Source organism: Hirundo rustica, chromosome 1, assembly GCF_015227805.2.
Source record: "Hirundo rustica isolate bHirRus1 chromosome 1, bHirRus1.pri.v3, whole genome shotgun sequence".
Taxonomy (NCBI): domain Eukaryota; kingdom Metazoa; phylum Chordata; class Aves; order Passeriformes; family Hirundinidae; genus Hirundo; species Hirundo rustica.
The window spans coordinates 155,166,177-155,186,559 of NC_053450.1; the positions used below are offsets into that span (position 1 = coordinate 155,166,177).

General features: G+C 62.5%; 2 protein-coding genes across 2 annotated transcripts; one reads left to right on the top strand and one right to left on the bottom strand.

Annotated features, from left to right (window-relative positions):
• Nucleotides 1-5,015: 5,015 nt before the first annotated feature.
• On the bottom strand, nucleotides 5,016-8,509 carry LOC120752674 (uncharacterized). The gene is made up of 5 exons (XM_040064157.1): nucleotides 8,399-8,509; nucleotides 7,203-7,329; nucleotides 6,527-6,601; nucleotides 6,244-6,330; nucleotides 5,016-6,031 (listed from the first exon to the last, which is right to left on the bottom strand). The coding sequence occupies exons 1-5, from the start codon at nucleotides 8,414-8,416 to the stop codon at nucleotides 5,016-5,018; spliced, it is 1,323 nt and encodes a 440-aa protein (XP_039920091.1). The 5' UTR covers nucleotides 8,417-8,509.
• Nucleotides 8,510-13,060: 4,551 nt separating this feature from the next.
• Nucleotides 13,061-19,755, top strand: LOC120760228 (zinc finger protein 783-like). Its single transcript, XM_040080243.2, has 6 exons — nucleotides 13,061-13,501; nucleotides 13,620-13,746; nucleotides 14,182-14,367; nucleotides 15,177-15,848; nucleotides 16,480-16,587; nucleotides 17,196-19,755. The coding sequence occupies exons 1-6, from the start codon at nucleotides 13,259-13,261 to the stop codon at nucleotides 18,200-18,202; spliced, it is 2,343 nt and encodes a 780-aa protein (XP_039936177.1). The 5' UTR covers nucleotides 13,061-13,258; the 3' UTR covers nucleotides 18,203-19,755.
• Nucleotides 19,756-20,383: the final 628 nt, after the last annotated feature.

The window sequence follows — 20,383 nt, forward strand, 5'->3', positions numbered from 1 at the left end:
GTTGAGCCTGTCCCGGATCCAAATCCGACCGCACTGGAAGAACCCCTGGAAACGCTGCTTGATCTTGCCAAAGAAATCCTTGATCTTGGATTTCCAGATCCGGCCAAACTGGGGAAACAAAGAGCGGCGTCAGGCTTTGGGGAGGCGAGGAGGGGACCCGGGGGAGCCCCCCGACAGCCGGGGGGACACGGAGCCATCCCGGCCCCCTCTTACCGCAGCCGGAGCCTTCTCGCAGGAGAGCTCCACCGTGGGCTGCTGCCCCTCCAGGAAAACGGAGCCCTGGCACCAGGTCAGCGCCTGTGGGGCACAGAGAGGACACAGGAGAGCCCAAACCCCCCTCGTGCCTCAGTTTCCCCAGCGGATAATCCCCATTTCCCGCAGGCCCAAGCCTCACCCCGAGCCAGCGGCTCCTGCAGTCGCCGGTGTCCGTTCCCGGTGTCCGGCACGTGGTTTCCTCCAGCGTGAAGCTCAGCTCCTGTCGGCTCTGCAGGTCCGAGGGCTGGGAAAAGGGACAGGATCCATCGGGGATCCACCACCCCCCAGTGCCCAGCCCTGCAACGGGGCCACATCCAGCCCGGAACGGATCCGGCTCAGCCCCGACTCGGCTGCGGGTCGAGTCCCGAAACGGGGCAGATCCACCCCGAGAAGGGGGCTGGAGCTTCTCCTGGAAGAGCAGAGCTCAGCACTCACCCAGCCGGGCCGGGGCTGAGCCTCCCGGAGCCGCAGGACGTAGGGACCGACGGCCCTGGCGTTGAGCAGCTCCACGGCCGCCGCCACCGCGTCCCCGTAGCTCAGGAGCCCCGGAGGGGCCGGCGCTGTTCCCCCCCATCCCGGCGAGGCTCCATCCCGGCCCGCTGTGGATCCCCGAGGCTCCGGCGTGGAGGCTCCGGCCAGCCCCAGCCCCAGCAGCAGCAGCAGCAGCAGCGGCAGCGATGGCAGCGCTGGGCACGGCCCCATCCCGGCTCCTGGATGCTGGATGCTGCTTCCCAGCGGGGCCGGCGGCGCTTTTATGGGAGCTGCCATGGGCAGGGACAGAGGGGGCTGGGACAGAGGGACGTTCCAGGTGGGATGAATCTGGCCAGGAGCCCGGGGTGCGGCGGTCACCTTCGGTCAGCAGGGTTTGGGGTGGCAGGGTTTGGGGTTTGCGGCGTGACCAGGGGTGACAGACGTGGCCGTGGATGGTCCAGAGCGTGGTGGGGGACGGAAGGTCCGAGCCAGCCCAGGGTCAGGTTCTTCTCCCGGGGAAACAGGGACAGGGCAAGAGGAAGCAGCCCCAAGCTGTGCCAGGGGAGGTTCGGATATTGGGATTGGGGATATTGGGAGAATTCCTTCCCCAGAAGGGCTCTCCAGCCCTGGCACAGCCGCCCAGGGCCGTGGTGGTTCCCCATCCCTGCGGGGATGTGACATCCATATGGATGCGGCACTCGGGGACACGGGTCAGGGATGATTGGACTCGATGGTCTCCGAGGATTTTTTTGCCCTCAGCAATTCCTTGATTTCCTGAAGAAGGTTGGGGTTTTCCAGCCCGGCGGTGATTTATGGCCTGTCCCTCTCTGCAAACAGGGTGGGATCCACCAGGGTGGGAGCGGCCGCCCTCTCCCAGGGGAGCAGGAAGCTCCAGGACACCCAGGATCCTGCTCCGAGGGTGACCTTGGGGTCAGACCCCCCTCCCAGAGCGGGTTCGGAGCTGGGATCAGTGGAGGCCGTGGAAAACATCCCCATAAATCACACAGGGACAAAAGACACCGGGGGTGGCACCTGGAAGTCCCCGGGGAGGGACGGTGTCGGTCACTGCCCGGCAGCACAACCCCACCTGGAACATTCCATGGAAAAGGGACCCCGGGTGGGATTATCCTGCACCTCAAGAACCTCCAGGGACGGGGAGTTCTGACACATCCCCAGGGATTGATTCCTTCCCTCCAAGCCTTTCCCAATTCCTTCCAAACCGTCCCCCGTTCCTTACAAATCCCCTTTACATTCTACAATTCCTTCCGAATTCTTCCCCCTTCTTTTCCCAGCTTCCCTCCAAATCCTTCAACTTCTTCCGAATTTCCTCCCAGCTCCTTCCAAACTCCTCCATTCTTCCCATTTTCCCCATGTATCCCACCTAGGATTTAACAGCAAGAGAAAGAGTTTCAAAATAATGTCATATATTTCAATTCCATTTTTAGATGCCTGTGCCAGCCCTGAGCAGGCTCCAAAAAGCCACAATAGCCTTTGAGGCCATTTTGGGAATAAATAAGGGAAAATTCAGTGAGTTTTCCTGGGGAAGTTGTGATCCCCAGGACATCTCCCACCTCTGACAGGAAGGGGGAAAAAAAAAATCCTGCCCCAAACCAAACCCCGAGCCCTGAGCTGGGGAAATTCCCCGCTCGTAAATCTGACTCCGGGTTTGTTTGCTCTTCCCAGGATTGCGCCGTCCCTCCTCATTCCGGAACAGCCGCGGGTTTGTCTCGGAGCCGTTCCCACAGCCAGACCCCGATCCCAGCTGGGCAGGGGAAGGCTCCCAGTCCGAGGCAGGGGTGGAACTGGAGGGGCTTTAGGGTCCCCCCAACCCAACAGGGCTGGGATTCTGGGCTGCTGGAGGGAGGGCGCAGCTGCTCCGTCATGGAATCATCCTGGAGCGGTTTGGGTTGGAATGGAGTAGGAATTCCATCCTGTTCCACCCACGGCAGGGACACCTCCCACTGCCCCAGGCTGCTCCAAACCCCATCCAATCGGGCCTTGGGCACTGCCAGGGATCCAGGGGCAGCCACAGCTGCTCTGGGAATTCCAGCCCAGCCAGGAATCCCTTCCCAATCTCCCATCCAGCCCTGCCCTCTGGCAGTGGGAGCCATCCCCTGTGTCCTGTTCCTCCAGCCCTTGTCCCCAGCCCCTCTGCAGCTCTCCTGGAGCCCCTTCAGGCCCTGCCAGGGGCTCGGAGCTCTCCCCGGAGCTTCTCCTCTCCAGGGGAACATTCCCAGCTCTCCCAGCCCGGCTCCAGAGCAGAGGGGCTCCAGCCCTTGGAGCAGCTCCAGCAGCTCCGTGTCCCTGTCCCTGTCCCCTGTCCCTGCCCCTGTCCCTGTCCCTGCTCTGTCCCTGTCCCATCCCTGTTGCCTGTCCCTGTCCGTGTCCCTCTGTCCCATCCCTGTCCCTGTCCCTCTGTCCCATCCCTGTCCCTGTCCCATCCCTGTCCCTGCTCTGTCCCTGTCCCATCCCTGTTGCCTGTCCCTGTCCCATCCCTGTCCCCTGTCCCCTCCCTGTCCCCGTTTCCCGCTCTGTCCCCAGCGCGTCCCTGGTTCCCATGGCAACCGCGGCGAACGAGACGTGGCCACGCTCTCAACGCGCGCGTTCTTCCGCCTTAGGCCACGCCCCCACTGTCGCCTCGCGCCCAGACCCGGAAGTGGCGCGTTCCCGCGCTCACTGGGCGGCGCCATGTTGGGAGGCTGTACCGCATCCGGGCCGCGCGGCGGGCGCTGTGATTGGCGCAGCGCGGCACGTGACCTGCAGAGCGCGCTGCGATTGGGCGGCGATGGCGCCGCTTCCGCGCGGCGCGGGTCGGGGGTCGTGAGGGGAACGCGGGAATGGGGGAAGGTGACAGGAACCCCCGGCCTTCAAACCACGCCTGGAGCCGGGACAAAGCGGCTCCCGAGACATTTCACTGTTTTGTTGGCTTTAAAGTCCCGTTTAAGTCCGCCAGCACTGATGGGCCGGAATGTCCTTAACAGGAATTGCGGAATCGTGGAATTGCTGAGATCGGCGAAGCCCTCAGAGATGCCCGAGTCCAAGCCCAGCACTGACCATGTCCCCAAGTGCCACATCCAGAGGGCTTTTAAATCCCTCCAGAAATAGGGACGACACCTCTGCCCTGAGCAGCTGTGCCACGGCTGGAGGGCCCTTCCCACAAGGAATATTCCCAATATCCCACCGTTCCCTCTTGTCCTGTCTCCTGGGAGCAGAGCCCAGCCCCTCCTGACTCCAACCTTCATCCAGGGAATTGCAGGGAGCCAGGAGGTGCCCCCTGAGCCTCCCCTTCTCCAGGATGAGCCCCTGCAGCTCCCTCAAAGTGATTTGGGAAGCTGGAAGGAGATTCCAGCACCAGCCATGGCGGGAGCGTCCCAAATTCCAGCATCCCAGATTTCCCACGTGCCGCCCGCAGTGACATGGAGAACCGGGGAAGTGAATGAATCCACGGCGCTCGGTTCGCTTGAACTTGTCCCAGCTTCCTTCTGTCCCCAGAACAGCACCTGCCCCCTGCAAGGGCACTGGAGAACATCCCAGAAATCACCTTTTCCTTGGAATGATCCAATTCCAGAGGCTCAAAGAGCTGCTGGGAATTCAGGCCAGGCTGGATCTCCCAAGAAAACATTTCCACGTGATTGGAACTAAGCCTTGCTTTGTCCTTCTCTATATCCACCCCTCCACCCAACCCAACCTGACCCTCCCTTGGCACAACTCGAAGCTTTTTCCTCTCCTCCTGTCCCTGTTCCCTGGGAGTGTTGGCAAATACACAAAGTTTTAAATTTTTTTATTTCCTTTCTCTAGTCAGGCTCAGTTTTGCCTTTGCCCTGGGGAAGGGAATTAGAGGAGGGTTGGGGGTTTTTTTGAGGGTATTTTTTTGTTCCTCTCTATGAAGCCTGATGATCTTAACATCTCAACAAACTGGGAATAGCCCAAAAAACACCCAAAAAGATAACGACCATCAGCAATGGTCAAGGAACATCTACCCCAGACGCTGACCCCTGGTCTGGAAAAGAAATCAGTTAATGAGGAATTAATTAACATCAGAGGCAAAGAGATCTCAGCGCAAGAACAAACCAAATTCTGAGAACTCTGCAATTTGGGACCAATGAGCGTTGAACCAATGGATTTCTATGGGTTTGGACTGAATAAAGTTGGGGGAAAATCGAGTAAAATTTATGTGTCATGGAATAATTTTCTCTGCACACCCGGGCCACGTTTGGGTGAAATAATTTCTGTTGCATATCCCAGCCAGAAATAAAGGAATGCCTCGATTCCCAGTTTCCCCCGGGAAGTCAGGGCTTCCTGATCTCCGACAAGTTGTCGATCTGGATGACAATGGGCCAGATGCTCTTCCCTTGGGAGAACCCCTGGAGCTCAAACTTCCGGCATATGGAGTCCAATATGTACCCGACCGCACCCATCACGTCCCGGAACACGTCCTGGAGCGACATCCGCTGGGATTTCTGGCCTTTCGCGCATCCTTCAAGCTCCTGGCTGGCGCCGGGATCCTTCGGAGGCTTCGCTCCGTCCTCCGCCTCTGCAGCCCAGCTTAGGGTGGGGATTGAAGCCCCAGTTCCCAAATTCCCCTCCGGGGCACACCGCGCGTCCGACGTCACCCCCTCGGCATTCCTGGCGCCCCGGAGCTCGCGTGGCCCCCGAGCCCCGGGCTTCTTCCCCCGCGCCGCACCGCGCCTTCTCCACGGAAGCGCCAGCCTCCGGTAGGGCCGGTACCACCGCAGGATGTCGCCGGCTCTCCGGACCATCCCGCCGCTGCCGGATCGCCGCCGCGTCAGCCAGCGGCACATGGCGCAGGCGGCGCCGTGCCCGCAGACACCGCGGCTCTTCCCGGCCCGGCGCTGCCAGGAGTAGTTGTGTTCCCGCAGGGAGCGGAGCCCGGGGGCGCGGTGCGTTCCCAGCTCGCTCCGGAGGCAGTAGCTGTGGTCCTTCCCCACAGCCGCTCTCAGCTCCTCCACGCTCGGCTGCGAGGTTCCGGGGAGAAGCGTCGCCTCTCCCAAGGTGTGTCCGTGGTTTTGGGCGTTCCCGTGATCCCCCTCTCCGGGGTCAGCCCAGAGCTGTTCCCAAGGATCCAGGCTCTGCTGTTCCATCTCGGAATGAAGCGGGAACGTCTCGCTCTGGATTGCGTCTTCCATGAGTTCAAGTTCATGCTCCGCTTCCTCCTTCACAAGCCACGGCTGGGTTTGGCTCCCCACTCTACTGTCTGCTCTCGACGGGAATTCGCTCCTTCCCTCGTCACAGCCAAGCTTCTTCGGGAAACTCCTGTCCTGGAGACACCACAACGTGCTCCATCCTGCTGGGAGAGGGTGGGAAGGGGTTGGCTCCTTCCTGGCTGGAGCAGGGACAGGAACATCCCATCTTCCCGGTCTGGGACTGCCCGGGCTCCACATCCCAACCTCTGCCAAACGTCAGGAGTGCCAAGTAGTGGGAGAAGCCCTGGGAGTGCCCAGGGATGGGGCTGGAGCTCCTCAGGGATGGGCTGGAGTAGGAGGGAGCAGGACTCACCTGGACACGAGGTCTCCAGCCCCTGGTACCCGCTGGCTCCGGAACACAAGTCGGAGGAAGGCTCCTCCAGCCAGCTCCCATCGTGTTCTGCAGGGAAAACAGCTGATGTCACCAGCCAGGCCGGGAATCCTGGCTCTCCACGGCCATGGGAATGAAGGAAGAGCCCTGTCCTTGTCCCCACCAGGAATCCTGAGTTCTCCATGGCCACGGGGATGGAGCAGAGAGCCCTGACTCCATCCTGGATGTGAATTCCACCCCACAGGGTCGGGATGTTGCTGCTCACCTGAAGATGAGCAGATCCACGGCTCTTCCCCGCGCTCCATCCGGTGCAGGATGTCGGGCTTGGGGCCTGGATAACCTGGGAATGGGACAGAGAGCGTTGTACTGTCCCTGATCACGGGAAAACCAAGCACTGGGACACCCCTGCTGTGCCTCACTGCGCACAGAAACTCCTCTGGAACGTGGGAAAAGCGAGGGAGAAACCAGAGCTGCTGCCAGAGAGGGATTTACTCCTGAGGGCCCTGATGGAGGTGTGGGAAGCAGCTCCCAGCGCCACTGACAGGCCTTCCCAGCCAGGGAATGTCTCCTGCTCATCCCAGAGCAGCTCCCAGGGTGGGAAATCCCACCGTGCTCCCTGATCTTAGGGAATCATTCCCAGGGGTGCTCAAACCCAGACCCAAATCCTGCCTTTTCCAGCACTAAACTCCCTGATCAGCCCCTATAGGGGAGAACTCCTCACAGGAAGGGTTGGTCAGCCCTGGAGGGGTTGGGAAGCTTGGATGCAGCACTTGGAGACATGGATTAGCAGTGGCCTTGGCAGTGCTGGGGAACAGTTGGGCTCAGACCTCTCCAAGGCCTTTTCCAATCTCAGCCACTCTGGGATTCTGGGTTTCAGCGCTCTGGAAGCCACTGGCATGGGATCTGAGGGAATCCCTGCCTGGGGAGATTCCCAAAATTACCCAGGGAGGTCAGGAGCTCGTAGGTGTCCGACACGACGTCCCGGTACAGCTGCCGCCGCCCCGTCGGGAGCACGTCCCACTCGGCCCGGCTCAGGAACACCATCACATCCTCGAAAGTCACCGGCTCCTGCCATGGGATCAGGGATCACAGCTTCCCTCAGGGATCACAGCTTCCCTCAGGAATCACATCCTCCTCAGGGATCACAGCTTCCCCCACGGATAACAGCTTCCCTCAGGGATCACAGCTTGCCCCAGGAATCACGTCCTCCTCAGGGATCACATCCTCCTCAGGGATAACAGCTTCCCTCAGGGATCACATCCTCCTCAGGGATCACATCCTCCTCAGGGATAACAGCTTCCCTCATGGATCACACCCTCCTCAGGGATCACACCCTCCCTCCCAAGAGCAGCCTTTCCCAGTCCAAAGGAGCTCCCGTGGGTAGGATTGTCCCAGGAAGGTGTGCTCCCCACCGGGGTGGGAATTACAGATCTGGGAGAAGGACAGGCTGGAATCCAGCACCAAACACAGGCACCACAGGACGTGTTTTACCGTTCCTACCAGGAGAACTCCATGATCCCTATGGGACTGGGATGGTCCAGGACCCCAGGTCACCTGGAGCTGGGGAGATTCCCTGTGACCCACCCCCCAGGGCCCATCCCAGGAAATCCCTGAGGAGCGATCCCAGTGGGGACGGGGGAACAGCGGGGCAGAGAGAGGCAGGGGAGGGATGTGGGGGGAAATGCAGGGGGTGATAGGGGTTTTGGGGTGGGGGTGATGGGAATGGGATTGGGATTGGGGTGATGGGAATGGGATTGGGATTGGGGGGATGGAATGGGGGTTTTGAGGGGCTGACGGGGATTCTGGGGGAGTGACGGCGTGGGGAGGAATGGGGTGGGGGGTGATGGAGGGGGAATTTCATGGGAGCGGGGGGGCAATGAAGGGGGTCATGGGGTGGGACCGGGGGTGTGATGGGGGTGATTTGGGGGGCGATTTGGGTTTTCGGGGTGGGGCTGAGGGGATGATGGGGGCAGGATGGGGGGGGGGGAGTCCCTGGCCATTGGAGGCCGGACCCCGCCAGCAGCTGCCGAGGGGGCGCCGCGGGACCCCCTTGGATCCGGGGGGGGGTTCGGGGGGCACCGGACATCGAGACAGCGAAGGTGGCCCGGGGCTCCCCCCGCCAGCGCCCAGCTCCTACCTGCGCCTGCCCCGCCATGGCGGCCGGGGGTTCTCGGGGATCTAGGGGAGCCCGGAGGATCCGGGGGGTCACGGGGGGACCCCGACACTTCCCGCGGCCCCGCCGCCTCTCCGCACGCGCTTCCGGCGCAGGCCCCGCCCACAGCGGAAGCGCCGCCATGGGCGCCCGGAAGCGGCGCCCCGGAAGCGCTCCCGTGACCCCGGCACGTGAGGCGGGCCCGCATCCGGGGGCTGGAAATCCCGTCGGGAGTGGGGAATTCCGTAGGGAATGTCCTGGGCACGGCTGGGCGGCCCTTCCCCGCGGGGATTGTCCCGGTGTCCCGGCGGGCCCGCCCCTGAGGCCGCTTCCTCCTGTCTTGTCCCTGTTCCCTGCCAGCAGAGCCCAAATCCAGCGCGCTCCGATCCCCTTGGGCCTCCAGAGGCCTTGGTTCTCCCGAAATCCCGAACTTTGTGTGAGAATCCTCAGGTTTTGCACCACAGGGTCTCGCAGATGTGATCCTGACTCCGTTTTTCCCGTGGCTTTGCCCGAGGCCTGAGCTCGCGCTCCCCGCTGCCCTCGCATCCCTCCCTGCCGGCTCCTGGAAAAGCCTCTGTGAAAAGTGCATATTATATGGCTCTACGCAAGATATTTACTATATGTATTATGTTGTATTGATTGGTAATGTTGTATTGATATTTTAATAGTATGGTAAATGTAGTTTTGTAGTTAAAATGTAGTTTTTATATACTAACCACAGGAAAACATAAATCTTTCAGAGAAAAAGAATTTACTACTTCCTTATCAGAAGAGACCAACTCCTCCTGCCTTGCTCAGCCCTGAAGACGCCATAGAGATTAAAGGAAAAAAGTGACACTAACCAGAGAGAATTCTTTGTTTGAATGGGATTTATGCATCATGTATGAAATGTATGAATATTCAACAGGCTATTGCTTTTAAGAGATAATCCGTTGTTAATGGGCGTCCTTCTCCGGAGCTTTTTGCTCAGGAAGGCACCCAGACATCTGTTACTTGTTTTTATTGTCTCGTATTGTCCTAACCCTAATTGTTCAATTTTTTAAAAAACTCTAATTCTATTTTTATAACCATTTTATTTACTATTAAACTTTCAAATTTTTAAAACGAGTGATTGGCGTCTTTCACACCTCCTCTGGATTTCCCTCTTCTCCTGGATAAATTTCCCAGCGATTCTGTATCTCCCGCCCGCGGCTTCTCCGTGATTCCCTTCCCACCAACCCCGTGCACGTAGTGTCCATCTTTTCCCTGGAATTCCCTATGGAATTCCTCTGTCCCTCCTGTACCCTTCACATCCACGCCACCAAAAGCCAGAAATGTGGAATCAATGAAATTCCATCATATCCTAGGGATCCTCGGGAGTGGCCGGGATCCACAGCCCATCACTGAACGGATACAGCGAGTCGGGTTTGGTTTAATAACAACCCCAGAACCTGGAGTTGGAGGGGTTATTGGAACAACCGGAACAGGATCTGGAATCGCTGTTGATGGAAGACTGGATGATCCTTAAATTCCTGAAATCCCCTCCCAGCCCGGGTTATTCCAGGACTCCATGAGAGCGGTGCAGGAAGAGCAGGACCCCCCGAGGACGGAATTTTGGGGAGCAATTTCATCCAGCTCATCCCTCAGGCAGAGCTTCGGCCCTTTCCTCCGGCCGTGTCCGGCAGCGCCGGCTCCGCTCGACCTTTCCGGGGTCACGGTGGTGACACCGAGGCCAAGGTCCAGGCGGGGCAGAGCCCGCGGCTCGGGGACAGCGGCGGTGACTCCATGAGGCTGTGGCTGCTCTGCGCCCTCACCCTGGCCGTGGCCGGAGTGGCCGGAGCCGGAGGTGACCGCGGCGACTCCGGGATGGCGGCGCGCGGGAGAGAGGTGGGTGGTGGATGGAGAGGGGGGAAAACTGGGAATAACGGGGCCGGGAATGCGGGGAATGACAGAGCCCGGCACCGCGGGGCCCCGTCCCGCTCCTCGGGGCTGTCCCGGCACCGCGCCCTGCCCGAGCCCTCGGGCAAATCGCGGCTTTTCCAGCCTCCCTGTCCCTGCGGGGTGGGCTCGGCATTCCCGGCCCTCGCAGCCGCGGAAGATCCGCGGGGATGGCGACGGGGCCGCGGGGAGGGCGCGGCGGGACCGGGCTCACGGGAGTTCGGGACGGGGCTCACGGGAGTTCGGGACGGGGCTCACCGGAGTTCGGGACGGGATTCACCGTTGTTCGGGACGGGGTTCACCGGCGTTCGGGACGGGGCTCACCGGAGTTCGGGATGGGATTCACCGTTGTTCGGGACGGGGTTCACCGGCGTTCGGGACGGGGCTCACCGGAGTTCGGGACGGGATTCACGGGAGTTCGGGACGCGGTTCACCAGCGTTCGGGACGGGATTCACCGGCGTTCGGGACGGGTCTCACGGGAATTCGGGACGGGATTCACCGGAGTTCGGGACGGGGCTCACCGGTGTACGGGATGGGATTCACGGGAGTTCGGGACGCGGTTCACCGGAGTTCGGGACGGGTCTCACGGGAATTCGGGGCGGGGCTCACCGGTGTTCGGGACGGGGTTCACCGGCGTTCCCGTCGCTTCCCGGTGGTGCCCGCGTTCCCAGCCCCGCGCTCCGGGCGATCCCGATCCGAGCCTTCCCTCCGCAGGGCCGGCGGCGGCCGCACAGACCCTGCTCCGGCTGCTTCTCCGTGCTGAGCGAGGTGAGGCGGCCCGAGGGGTGCGGGAATGCGGGAATTCGGGGATGCGGGATGCGGGCTCGGGGGATGGCGGCTCCCACACCCGCGTCTGTCCCGCAGGAGTCGCAGTGGATGCCCTGGAATTCCCGTGAGGAGGATGCGGCTCAGCCGGGCAGGCGGGCACGGAGCGGGAAGGGTCTGGAGGTACCGGAGCTGCCCGGGAATGGGGATGGGATGGGATGGGATGGGATGGGATGGGATGGGATGGGATGGGATGGGATGGGATGGGATGGGGATGGGATGGGGATGGGATGGGATGGGATGGGATGGCGATGGGATGGCGATGGGATGGGATGGGACGGGACGGGACGGGATGGGATGGGATGGGATGGGATGGCGATGGGATGGGATGGGATGGGATGGGATGGGATGGGATGGATGGGATGGGATGGGATGGGATGGGATGGGATGGGATGGGATGGGGATGGGATGGCGATGGAATGGGATCTCCCTCTCCCGGGGCTCCGTGTGATTCCGCGCTCACTCCCGCAGGGCAGAGCCAGGAGGGAGAGTCCGGAGCTGGCGCAGCCCGCGGAACACCCCAGGCACATCCCGCTGCCGTGACAGGTGACAACTGAGCCCCAGCAGAACCCCGGGCCCGGCGGGGAAGCCCCGGCAGCTCCCGCGGGGCGTTGGAGGAGTCACCGAGCACCTGAGAGCGCGGCGGGAGCGATGCCGGAGCCTGGGAATGCTGCGGGACACCGGGAGCGGCCCCACGCCAGCAGAGAGCTCAGCCGCCCGCTCCCTGCTCTGACCTGAGCCCCCCGCCCTTCCCGCCCCCTAAAACGCTTCTGGGGCAGCTGCCCCCGCTTTTCCAAGCCCCTAAATAAAGCCGGCACACCGGAGGGAGAGGATGCGTTTGAGGGGACACACGCAGGGTGGGTGAACCCTGACAGAGCCACCCCGCGCTGGGCTGGGCTGGGCTGGGTGGGAGTGTGGGGACACCGGGCCCGGGGGTCTGAGCCAACCCGCGGGGTGTCTGCACAGGGACGGTGGGGCTGGGGGACCCCTGCAGGGGTGCTGATCCTGGGGGTCCCTCGGGGCTCCCAGTTCAGGGGAATGGCGGATCCCCAAGAATGCTGGACCGCAGAGATGGGGAGATCCCCCAGGAATGCTGGTCCCAGAGAAGGTGGGGCTGGGTCTGGGGGTCCCGCAGGGCTCCCAGTTCAGGGCCCGGGGGTGTCCGGGGGTCCGGCCACTGTGGCCCCGGCCGTCTGGCCCCGCCCCCTCCGTGACCCCGCCCATCTCCGACCACGCCCCTTGAATTGACCCCGCCCCCCTCCCGCCCTGCCATTGATCCTCCCGCTCGCCAGGGGGCGTCGCTTCCTGCGCGGTGCCGCTCTGGCGGACGGCGCCCCCTGTGGGCCCGGTGGCGGCGCGGGCGCGGGGCCCGAGGCGGCGGTGGCGGCCGCGGCCATGTCCCGCCGGGGGCCCGCGCAGGTCAGGGCCCGCCCGGGCCACGGGGTACGGGCCGGAACGGGACACGGGGCACGGGACGGGGCGGGCCGCAGCGGTGCTGGGGCAGGGGCGTGCGGGGGTCCCACCGGGACAGTGGGACCGCGGGTCAGGGGGGGTCCCTCAGGGTCCGGGGGAGGGAGGGGGCATGGCCTGGTCACTGAGGGCTGGCAGCTCGGGGGACTCCGGGAGAGCTGGTTCTGGGGGTTTAGGGGGTCCCCCAGGGGAGGGGAGCTGGGGAAACCCCCAGGGGTGCTGGTTCTGGGAGTCAGGGGTGTCCCTCTGGATCCTGGGAATGATGGGGATGATCGGGAGGATGGGGATGCCCCAGGAATGCCGGTTCGTGGGGATGAAGGGATCTCCCAGGAATGCTGGTCCTGGGAGAGGTGGAACTGGGGAACCCCCCAAAGGCGCTGGTCCTGGGGGTTCCCCTGGCGTGCCTGTTCAGGGCTCTCCCTTTGGCCCTTGGGAAGGTGGGATAGAGGGACACGGGGCTGGCAGCCGGCCTCCGGCAGATCCCAGCGGAACTAGGCTCTCGGGGAATCCCTCGGGGCTCCCGGGGGTTCCTGAGCGGGTGCCCATTCCCTGAGCACCCTTTGGGCAGGGCCGTGGCCGAGCCCCCGTCTCTGAATCCCCCGCAGGTGTCGGGCAGCCTCCGGCAGAAGGCGATGCCGGGCTCGGCGCCGCCGGAGCTGCAGGAGCTGCGGAGCCGCACGGAGCGCGCCGAGCGGCGGCTCCTGGCCTGCGAGAACCTGGTCGGGGAGCTGGGCAGCGGCCTGGCCGCCCTGAGCACCCTCCTGCAGGACTACGGGCAGCTGCAGGAGCGCCTGTTCAACCTGGAGAACCTCCTCAAGAACAGGAACTTCTGGATCCTGCGCCTGCCCCCCGGCTCCGGGGGGGAGATCCCCAAGGTAGCAGCGGCCGCTTCCCAGGGACAGGGTCGGGGGCCGAGCTCCTGCGTGTCCCCGTGGCGGGGCCGGACGCGTCCCGAGCCGCGCGTGGTTCCAGGGGGTTTCCCTGTGATTCCAGGTGCCGCTCACCTTCGATGATATCTCGGTGTATTTCAACGAGCTGGAGTGGGAGAGGCTGGAGCGCTGGCAGAAGGATCTGTACAGGGCCGTGATGAGGGGCAACTACGAGACCTTGGTGTCCCTGGGTAAGGCCTGGGGGGGCTGTAGCTCATGGAATCACAGAGCAGCCCGGGTTTGGAAAAGCTGTGAGGTGCCGAGGCCCTGGCACGGGTTGCCCACATCCCTGGCAGTGTCCAAGGCCAGGCTGGATGGGGCTTGGAGCATCCTGGGACAGTGGAAGGTGTCCCTGACTTCCTCTAGAGGGAAACGTTCCGGCCAAAGCTTCTCTCTCATCTGGGATTTTAGTTCATGTTCTGCTGGTTGAGATCCTCTCTGCCTCAGCTGCTTCTGTGCTTGGGGGTGGATCTTGCCTTGGGGACAAGGAAGAGTTTGGAGCAGGGATGAGCAGTTTGTGTGTCTGCCAGGACTGGGATAGGGGATGTGGGTCGCTGCTGGAACGTGCCGGGCTAAAGACACAGCTAAATCCTAATCCACGCCCCCGTCCTCTGCCCCACCACCAGACTACGCCGTGTCCAAGCCCGACATCCTGTCCAGGATGGAGAGGGATGAGGAGCTCGGTGACAAAGAGGGTCAGGAACCCCCATGGATGCAGTCTGGGGACGCTCAGGAGCTCCTCCGGGCAGCAGAAGAGGTGGACAAGGCAGATGAGGCTCCAGGAGATGAATTCCCCTTGGAAGCTGCCCCAGGTGGGTGCCAGGAGGTGGTGGCTGCTCCTGGAGATCTCCCCTTGGGTAAGAAAGAAGTGCTCACTCCATGGACTAAAACACCCCGGAGCACCGTGCATCTTCATTCCAAGAGGAATGGTTGTACTTGGTGGGATGAATCCCATGGAGAAAAGCAGTCAAAGCCTGCAGGAGGGTCTGGAGCAGTGGGAAAGGCCTCCTGTAAGGCTGGGGCTTCCAGAGGCATTCTTGCCAGCTGTGGAGGGACAGGAAATATGCTGGGAAGTAAGGAACTGGGAGCTGGGGTGGGAGGAGGAGGCTGGAGCTGCTCTGCTTGTCCTGGGGGAACAGAGGAGTCTGAGGAGCCCTGGGGCATGGATTTAGAGTGGGAGGGCTGGGCAGGGAGGTGGGAGGTGCTGGAAAGGGACAGACAGAGCTGGGAACAGCAGAGATGTGGGAAGAGCCGTGGTCAGGGGCTCTTTCCTGCGGGATTGAGGAGCTGGGGAGGCTGAAGGCACCCCAGGAGAAGCTGGGCAGGTGCTGTCCCATGGGAACACTCAGCTGGAGCCCAGGTGGGAGTTCGGGGGTTGCATTGGAGGAGAGGAAAAGGGACACAGAGGGACATCTCCTTACATCTCCTTTGGGATGCATGTTCTGTTGCTCAGAGCTCCTCTCCTGCGTGGATCCTGCCACGGGGCCAAGGAGGAGGCTCTGCCATTGGGGATGGAGGTGTTGGTGTCTCTGCCGGGGCGGGGAGGGTCACTTTGGGAATCTGGCAGGATAAAGGTGCAGCCAAATCCTAACAAAGCCCCTGTTCTCTGCCCCGGGAGCAGACGTTGCCGCGCCCAACAGCCACATCGAGGGGGATGAAGAGCCCAGCAAGGAAAAGGGTCCGGAGCCCTCATGGACACGGAGTGGGAACAGCCACAAAACCCTACAGGTGCAGACAGGGGACAGCCAGGAGCGCCCTGAGACACAGATTGGGAACAGCCCGAAATCCCCACGGGCACGGAGTGGGAACAGCCAGAAAACGCCAGAGACACAGGGCGGGGACAGCCCAAAGTCCCCATGGACACGGAGTGGGAACAGCCACAAAACCCCACAGATGCAGACTGGGGACAACCAGAGAACCCCATGGACACGGAGTGGGAACAGCCAGAAAACCCCACAGGTACAGACTGGGGACAGACAGAGCCCTGCACAGACACAGGCTGCAGACAGCCCAAAATCCTCATGGACACGGAGTGGGAACAGCCCAAAGTCCCCGAGGACACAGGGTGGGAACAGCCCAAAGTCCCCACGGACAAGGAGTGGGAACAGCCCGAAGTCCCTGTGGGCACACACTGGGGACAGCCAGACACTGCCTCAGACACAGACTGGGGACAGTCAGAACCCCCTCCAGACAGATGTCCCCAACAATCAGAAGCCCCCACAGACACCAGAAGAGACGGAGCAGCAGGAAGAACCTTTGGGAGAGGATCCCATGCCCACGGAAGCTGGCCCAGGTGAGTTCCAGGGGTACCAGGGAGGATGTGCTTCCCCTTCCCCAACTCTCCAGGGCTCTGGTGGCATCCAGGGCAGAGGGCATGGCCCTGGTGCTTGGAGGGGCATTGCCAGGGAGCCTTGGGATGTTGTCAGGGGACAGTGGAAGAGGGTCTGGACACGGGAGTGCAGCCTGTGGAGATGGTGGGGTGAGGCTGCTCCGTGAGGTGATGGCATGTGGCACCTTGGTGTCCTTCCTCCCAGGCCTCCCCCTGCTTTTGGCCCATGTGTGGCTTCACTCCAGTTCCTCCTGACACCTCCCAGCCTCTCCATGGAATCGCTGGGGTTGGAGAAGCCCTCTGAGGTCACTGGGTGCCGCTGTCCCCCAGCACTGCCAAGGCCCCGTGTCCCCAGGTGCCACATCCACAGGGCTTTTAAATCCCTGCAGGAACAGGGACTCCACCACTGCCAGTTCCAGGGCTGGACAGCCCTCTCCAGGAGGAGCTTTCCCGATAGCTGATCCACATCCCAGCTCCTGAGCCGCAGCTTTCTGCAGCTCTTCCACACGCTCCCAGCAATCCCTGGTTCATAATGCTGGAGCGGGGACCTGGGAGATCTCCACGGGTCTTTCAAATCCCTGTTCCCTGCAAACAGAGCTCCCCATCCTGATGATGAATGTGATGTCTCTGGGGGACTGTCAGCTGGGGATGGTGGCAGAGGAGGACCCGGAGATGGAGGAGGACACGGCAGAGCCTGACACTGGTGAGTCACCCTGTGCTGGGGACACGGGGCCTGGCAGGCGGCTGGAAGCAGCTTCCAGAGCTGACGGGCCTGAAACAGGGAGGAAAAATGAAGTTTAAGTGGCTCCTTTTATTTTTTCCTGCAACATCTTGCGGGTTCAGAGGTGGGTCCCTTGTGCCACTGGTCCCGATGGCACCCACGGAGGGCGCAGCCGGGATGGGAACTCCATGGCCCTGGGCCACTGTGCCATGGCTGGACAACCCTTTTGGGGAAGGAATCTTCCCAATATCCAACCTGAACCTCCCCTGAGGCCCTTCCCTCTGCTCCTGTCCCTGTTCCCTGGGAGCAGAGCCCGACCCCTCCGGCTGTCCCCTTGTGTCAGGGATTTATGCAGAGCCACAAGGTCCCACTGAGCCTCCTTTTCTCCAGGCTCAGCCCCTTCCCAGCTCCCTCAGGAGTTTTCCAGCCCCTTCCCAGCTCCATTCCCTGGACACGCTCCAGCCCCTCAATGTCCTTCCTGTCACGAGAAGCCCAGAGCTGCCCACAGGACTGGAGGTGCCCCAGCAGTGCCAGCTGCCCCGGTCCTGTCACACCGGTGCTGGCACCAAGGCGGTGTCTCTCTGTTCCAGAGGAAGCCTCACCCATGGAAGATGAAACGCCGTGCGCAGGGGCTTCTCCCGAAGACATCAAGGTGAAGGAAGAGGAGCCCGAGCTGCTGGCAGAAGAATCCACGCCCTCTCCCAGCTCAGAGATGCAGAAGTGTCCCAAAAACGAGCTGGTGAAAGCCAGGAGCAAGAAGAAGCCGACGCGGTGCGAGACCAGCAACCTCCTGATGGGCAACTGCCGGCGCGGGTACGTGCGGGAATGGTCCCACCCGTGCACGGAGTGCGGGAAGCGCTTCCGCCTCAAGATCAACCTCATCATCCACCAGCGCAGCCACGCCAAGGAGGGGCCCTACGAGTGCCCCGTGTGCGAGATCGGCTTCAGCAACAAGCGGCACCTGGACCTTCACCACAGCATCCACATCAAGGACAGAGCCTTCGGGGCCAAGGTCTGGGGCAACGTGCACCCCGAGCTGCGCGTCCGCCCGCGCAGGCACCTGTGCGGCGGCCGCCACGCCGCGGGGGCCTGGCTGGGCCAGCCCAAGAGGGAGCCGGACGGAGAGGGCCCGAATCCGGCGCGGCCGCCCGATTCCAGGCTGAAGTGCCCCTACTGCAAGAAGTTCCTGTCCTGCTCCGTGTCGCTGCAGCGGCACCTCCAGACGCACGCACGGGAGCGGCCCTACTGCTGCAGCTCCTGCAACAAGTGCTTCACCCGCAACAATCACCTCTTGCGCCACAAGAAGATCCACGAGCGGGCTCTGGCCGGGCTCCAGGGGGAGGCCAGCGCTCGGCCCCCCGCTGCTGTCGCGGCGCCGCCGGAGCACGCGGCTCCCGAGGCGCAGACGAGCCTTTCCCAGGGCAACGGGAGCCTCGAGGCCGTAAAAACGAGCCTGCCCGACACGCTGCTGTTGGGAGCGACGCCGCTGGAGCTCCCAGACAAAGGCTCCCTGGTCCCTGACTGCATCAGGAAAGCCGTGCAGCCCGTGGTCCAGCTGGGATCGAGGGCAGTGGCTTCGGGGATGGAAGAGAAATGACCCCGGGACGGATGTGAACTGTGCGCGTCCCTGGAGAAAAGCCGTGAGTTGGGTTTGCACCTGATGGGACACCGGGATTGGGAGTCTGCTGCGTTTTAGGAGCTTCCTGGGTTGTAGAAAGAATGGGAAGCCTGGAGACCACAACAGGGAGCGAATTGCAGAAGCCTCCAGTGATCCATAATGCTTTACCAATCCACTGACTCGTTCCTGTTGGCCGATGCTGGGAATTTTCCGGAGCTGGAATTCCTGGGAGATGACCAGGTGAATCCTGGTCGAGCAGGAGCAGAGCTTTCGCATTCCTTGATGTCGGAGCTGTCCCCTTGCGTTGGGGAACACAACCGAAGAGGGCAGGGAGAAGGGAATGGGGCTGGCAGCATTCCCAAGCGGCCCTTTGCTCCGTGGACCAAGCTTCCTGAGACACCAGATGGAGAGTGACATCTCTGAGACCCCGCCACGTCCTGGCCGCCCTTGGGAACGCTGGAGCTTTGCACTGGAAGATCCACAGGACAAACCAAACCACAACATTCCATCCCGGCATATTCCGGGGATCCCGGCGGGTCTATCAGGGAGGCCACAGGCACCCTCGGGACCACCCTGCGTGGGCGCAGAGCGATTTTAGGAATACTTGACGGGTCAGCCGGCCCCGTGCTGCTGCAGCACCCTCGTGGATCCGCCTGCACCGAGCAGCCCCTCGGCTCTGGAGGGAGCTCCCACTCTTCCAACAGCAGCTCGTCCCCTTTTTGCCCAAAATCCCACCATAATGAATCCTAAAGCAGTTCTGCAGCTACCTCAGTCAGGGAGAGGGGGACCTGCCCGGAGGCAGCCGGTGGGAGCCAGGCTCTGGTGTCCCCCGGAGCCACCGGAGCAGCGTCGGTGGCCAGAGCCCCACGTGCATCCCACGCTCCGGGCGTGCACAGGGAGCACATCCCACCCGGAGCCATCGCCACACGGACCCGGTGGCACAGCTGTTGGGACTCCTGCATTCAGTTTTCCTTTTTTTGTTTGTTTGTTTTCTTTGAGTTTTCTTTGAGTTGTTTGATGTAATCACTTGATGTCCCGAGGTCTCTGTCCCTCTCTGAGCAGTGAGCACCGGCAGGCTTTTCCCGTCTTTCATTCCGAGTCACTCCCGAGGTGCGATGATGCTGCTGTGGGAGCGCCTGTGCCACATCCCAGGTGTGATCCTCACACACCACCTGCTCCGCAGGAACACACACCTGACATCCCACTGCTCCTCTGGGCTGGTGTCTCACAATTCCTGCCCCTGGGACTGCGGTGTGGAGCATTCCCAGCAGGAGCTGGGAGCGGTGCCAGTGGCAGACACAGGGGGGGTTGATGCCTGGTGGTGTGACCGTGGATCCCTGCCCGGGTGGAGATCCCAGTGCTCCCCAGCCGATCCCAGGGGCATGGCTGAGCTGCTGTTGCCAGTGGGTGAATCCCCCCACTGCAGCCCCAACCTGGCATTTTTAAACCTGCTGTGACCGGGAGCGGCGTTTCCTGCGACATTCCCGATCCCTTTCTCAGGCTGTGGAATCAATAAAGTATTGGTCTCTCTGTCTGGCTGTTTTTGGGGCTGCATTGGTGCCTGTGGGCACAGAACTGGGATCAGCCAGGACAGCTCTCAGCAGGAGGGGTTTGGGAATCACTGCCAGCAGCTCCGGAGCCCCTAGGCCGCTGGGAGAGTTGTGGAATCCCAGGCAGGAAGGACGAGCGGCCAAGGGGAGCAGGGAAGGGCAGGGGATGGAGTGGCCCTGGCCACCACGGGTGGGACGCGTTCCTCAGCACTGCCAGGGAGTCCCGCGGAGCCCCGGACAATCCTGTGCGAGTGCTCTGCATTCCCATCACACACTCCCAGCAGGTCGCTCTGCATTCCTCCCCTGATGGAGGGGGAGATGTCACCCCCCAGCCCGCCCCGGAGCACAACAGGAGACCACAGTCAGCTCATTTTATCCGATTCTCTTCGCGGCTGGTCCCGCCACCCAGCCCCCAACGGGGCTATCGGCTGTCCCCAGGCCTCTGGCCGCTCCCAGGCCCCCTCCCTGCGCAGCTGTCCAAACAACCCGGGATCCACCCGGGGCTCTGAGGCAGCCGCTCCTCCGCCGAATCCGCGGGGCAGCGGCACCGCCCGGCTCGGCTCCAGCCGCCGCCCGTCCTCTGCAGCCCCGTGGCCAGCCCCATCCCACC

Bases quoted from the DNA above. Each gene is read 5' to 3' on its own strand.
- LOC120752674 (XM_040064157.1), bottom strand. The intron at 6,331-6,526 runs GTGAGCAGCAAC...TTTTCCCTGCAG, and splicing joins GTGGATCTGCTCATCTTCAG to AACACGATGGGAGCTGGCTG. The intron at 6,032-6,243 runs GTGAGTCCTGCT...CTCTCCCAGCAG, and splicing joins GCTGGAGACCTCGTGTCCAG to GATGGAGCACGTTGTGGTGT.
- LOC120760228 (XM_040080243.2), top strand. From the start codon at position 13,259: ATGCCGGGCTCGGCGCCGCCGGAGCTGCAGGAGCTGCGGAGCCGCACG. The intron at 13,502-13,619 runs GTAGCAGCGGCC...CTGTGATTCCAG, and splicing joins CCGGGGGGGAGATCCCCAAG to GTGCCGCTCACCTTCGATGA. The intron at 13,747-14,181 runs GTAAGGCCTGGG...CCCCACCACCAG, and splicing joins CGAGACCTTGGTGTCCCTGG to ACTACGCCGTGTCCAAGCCC.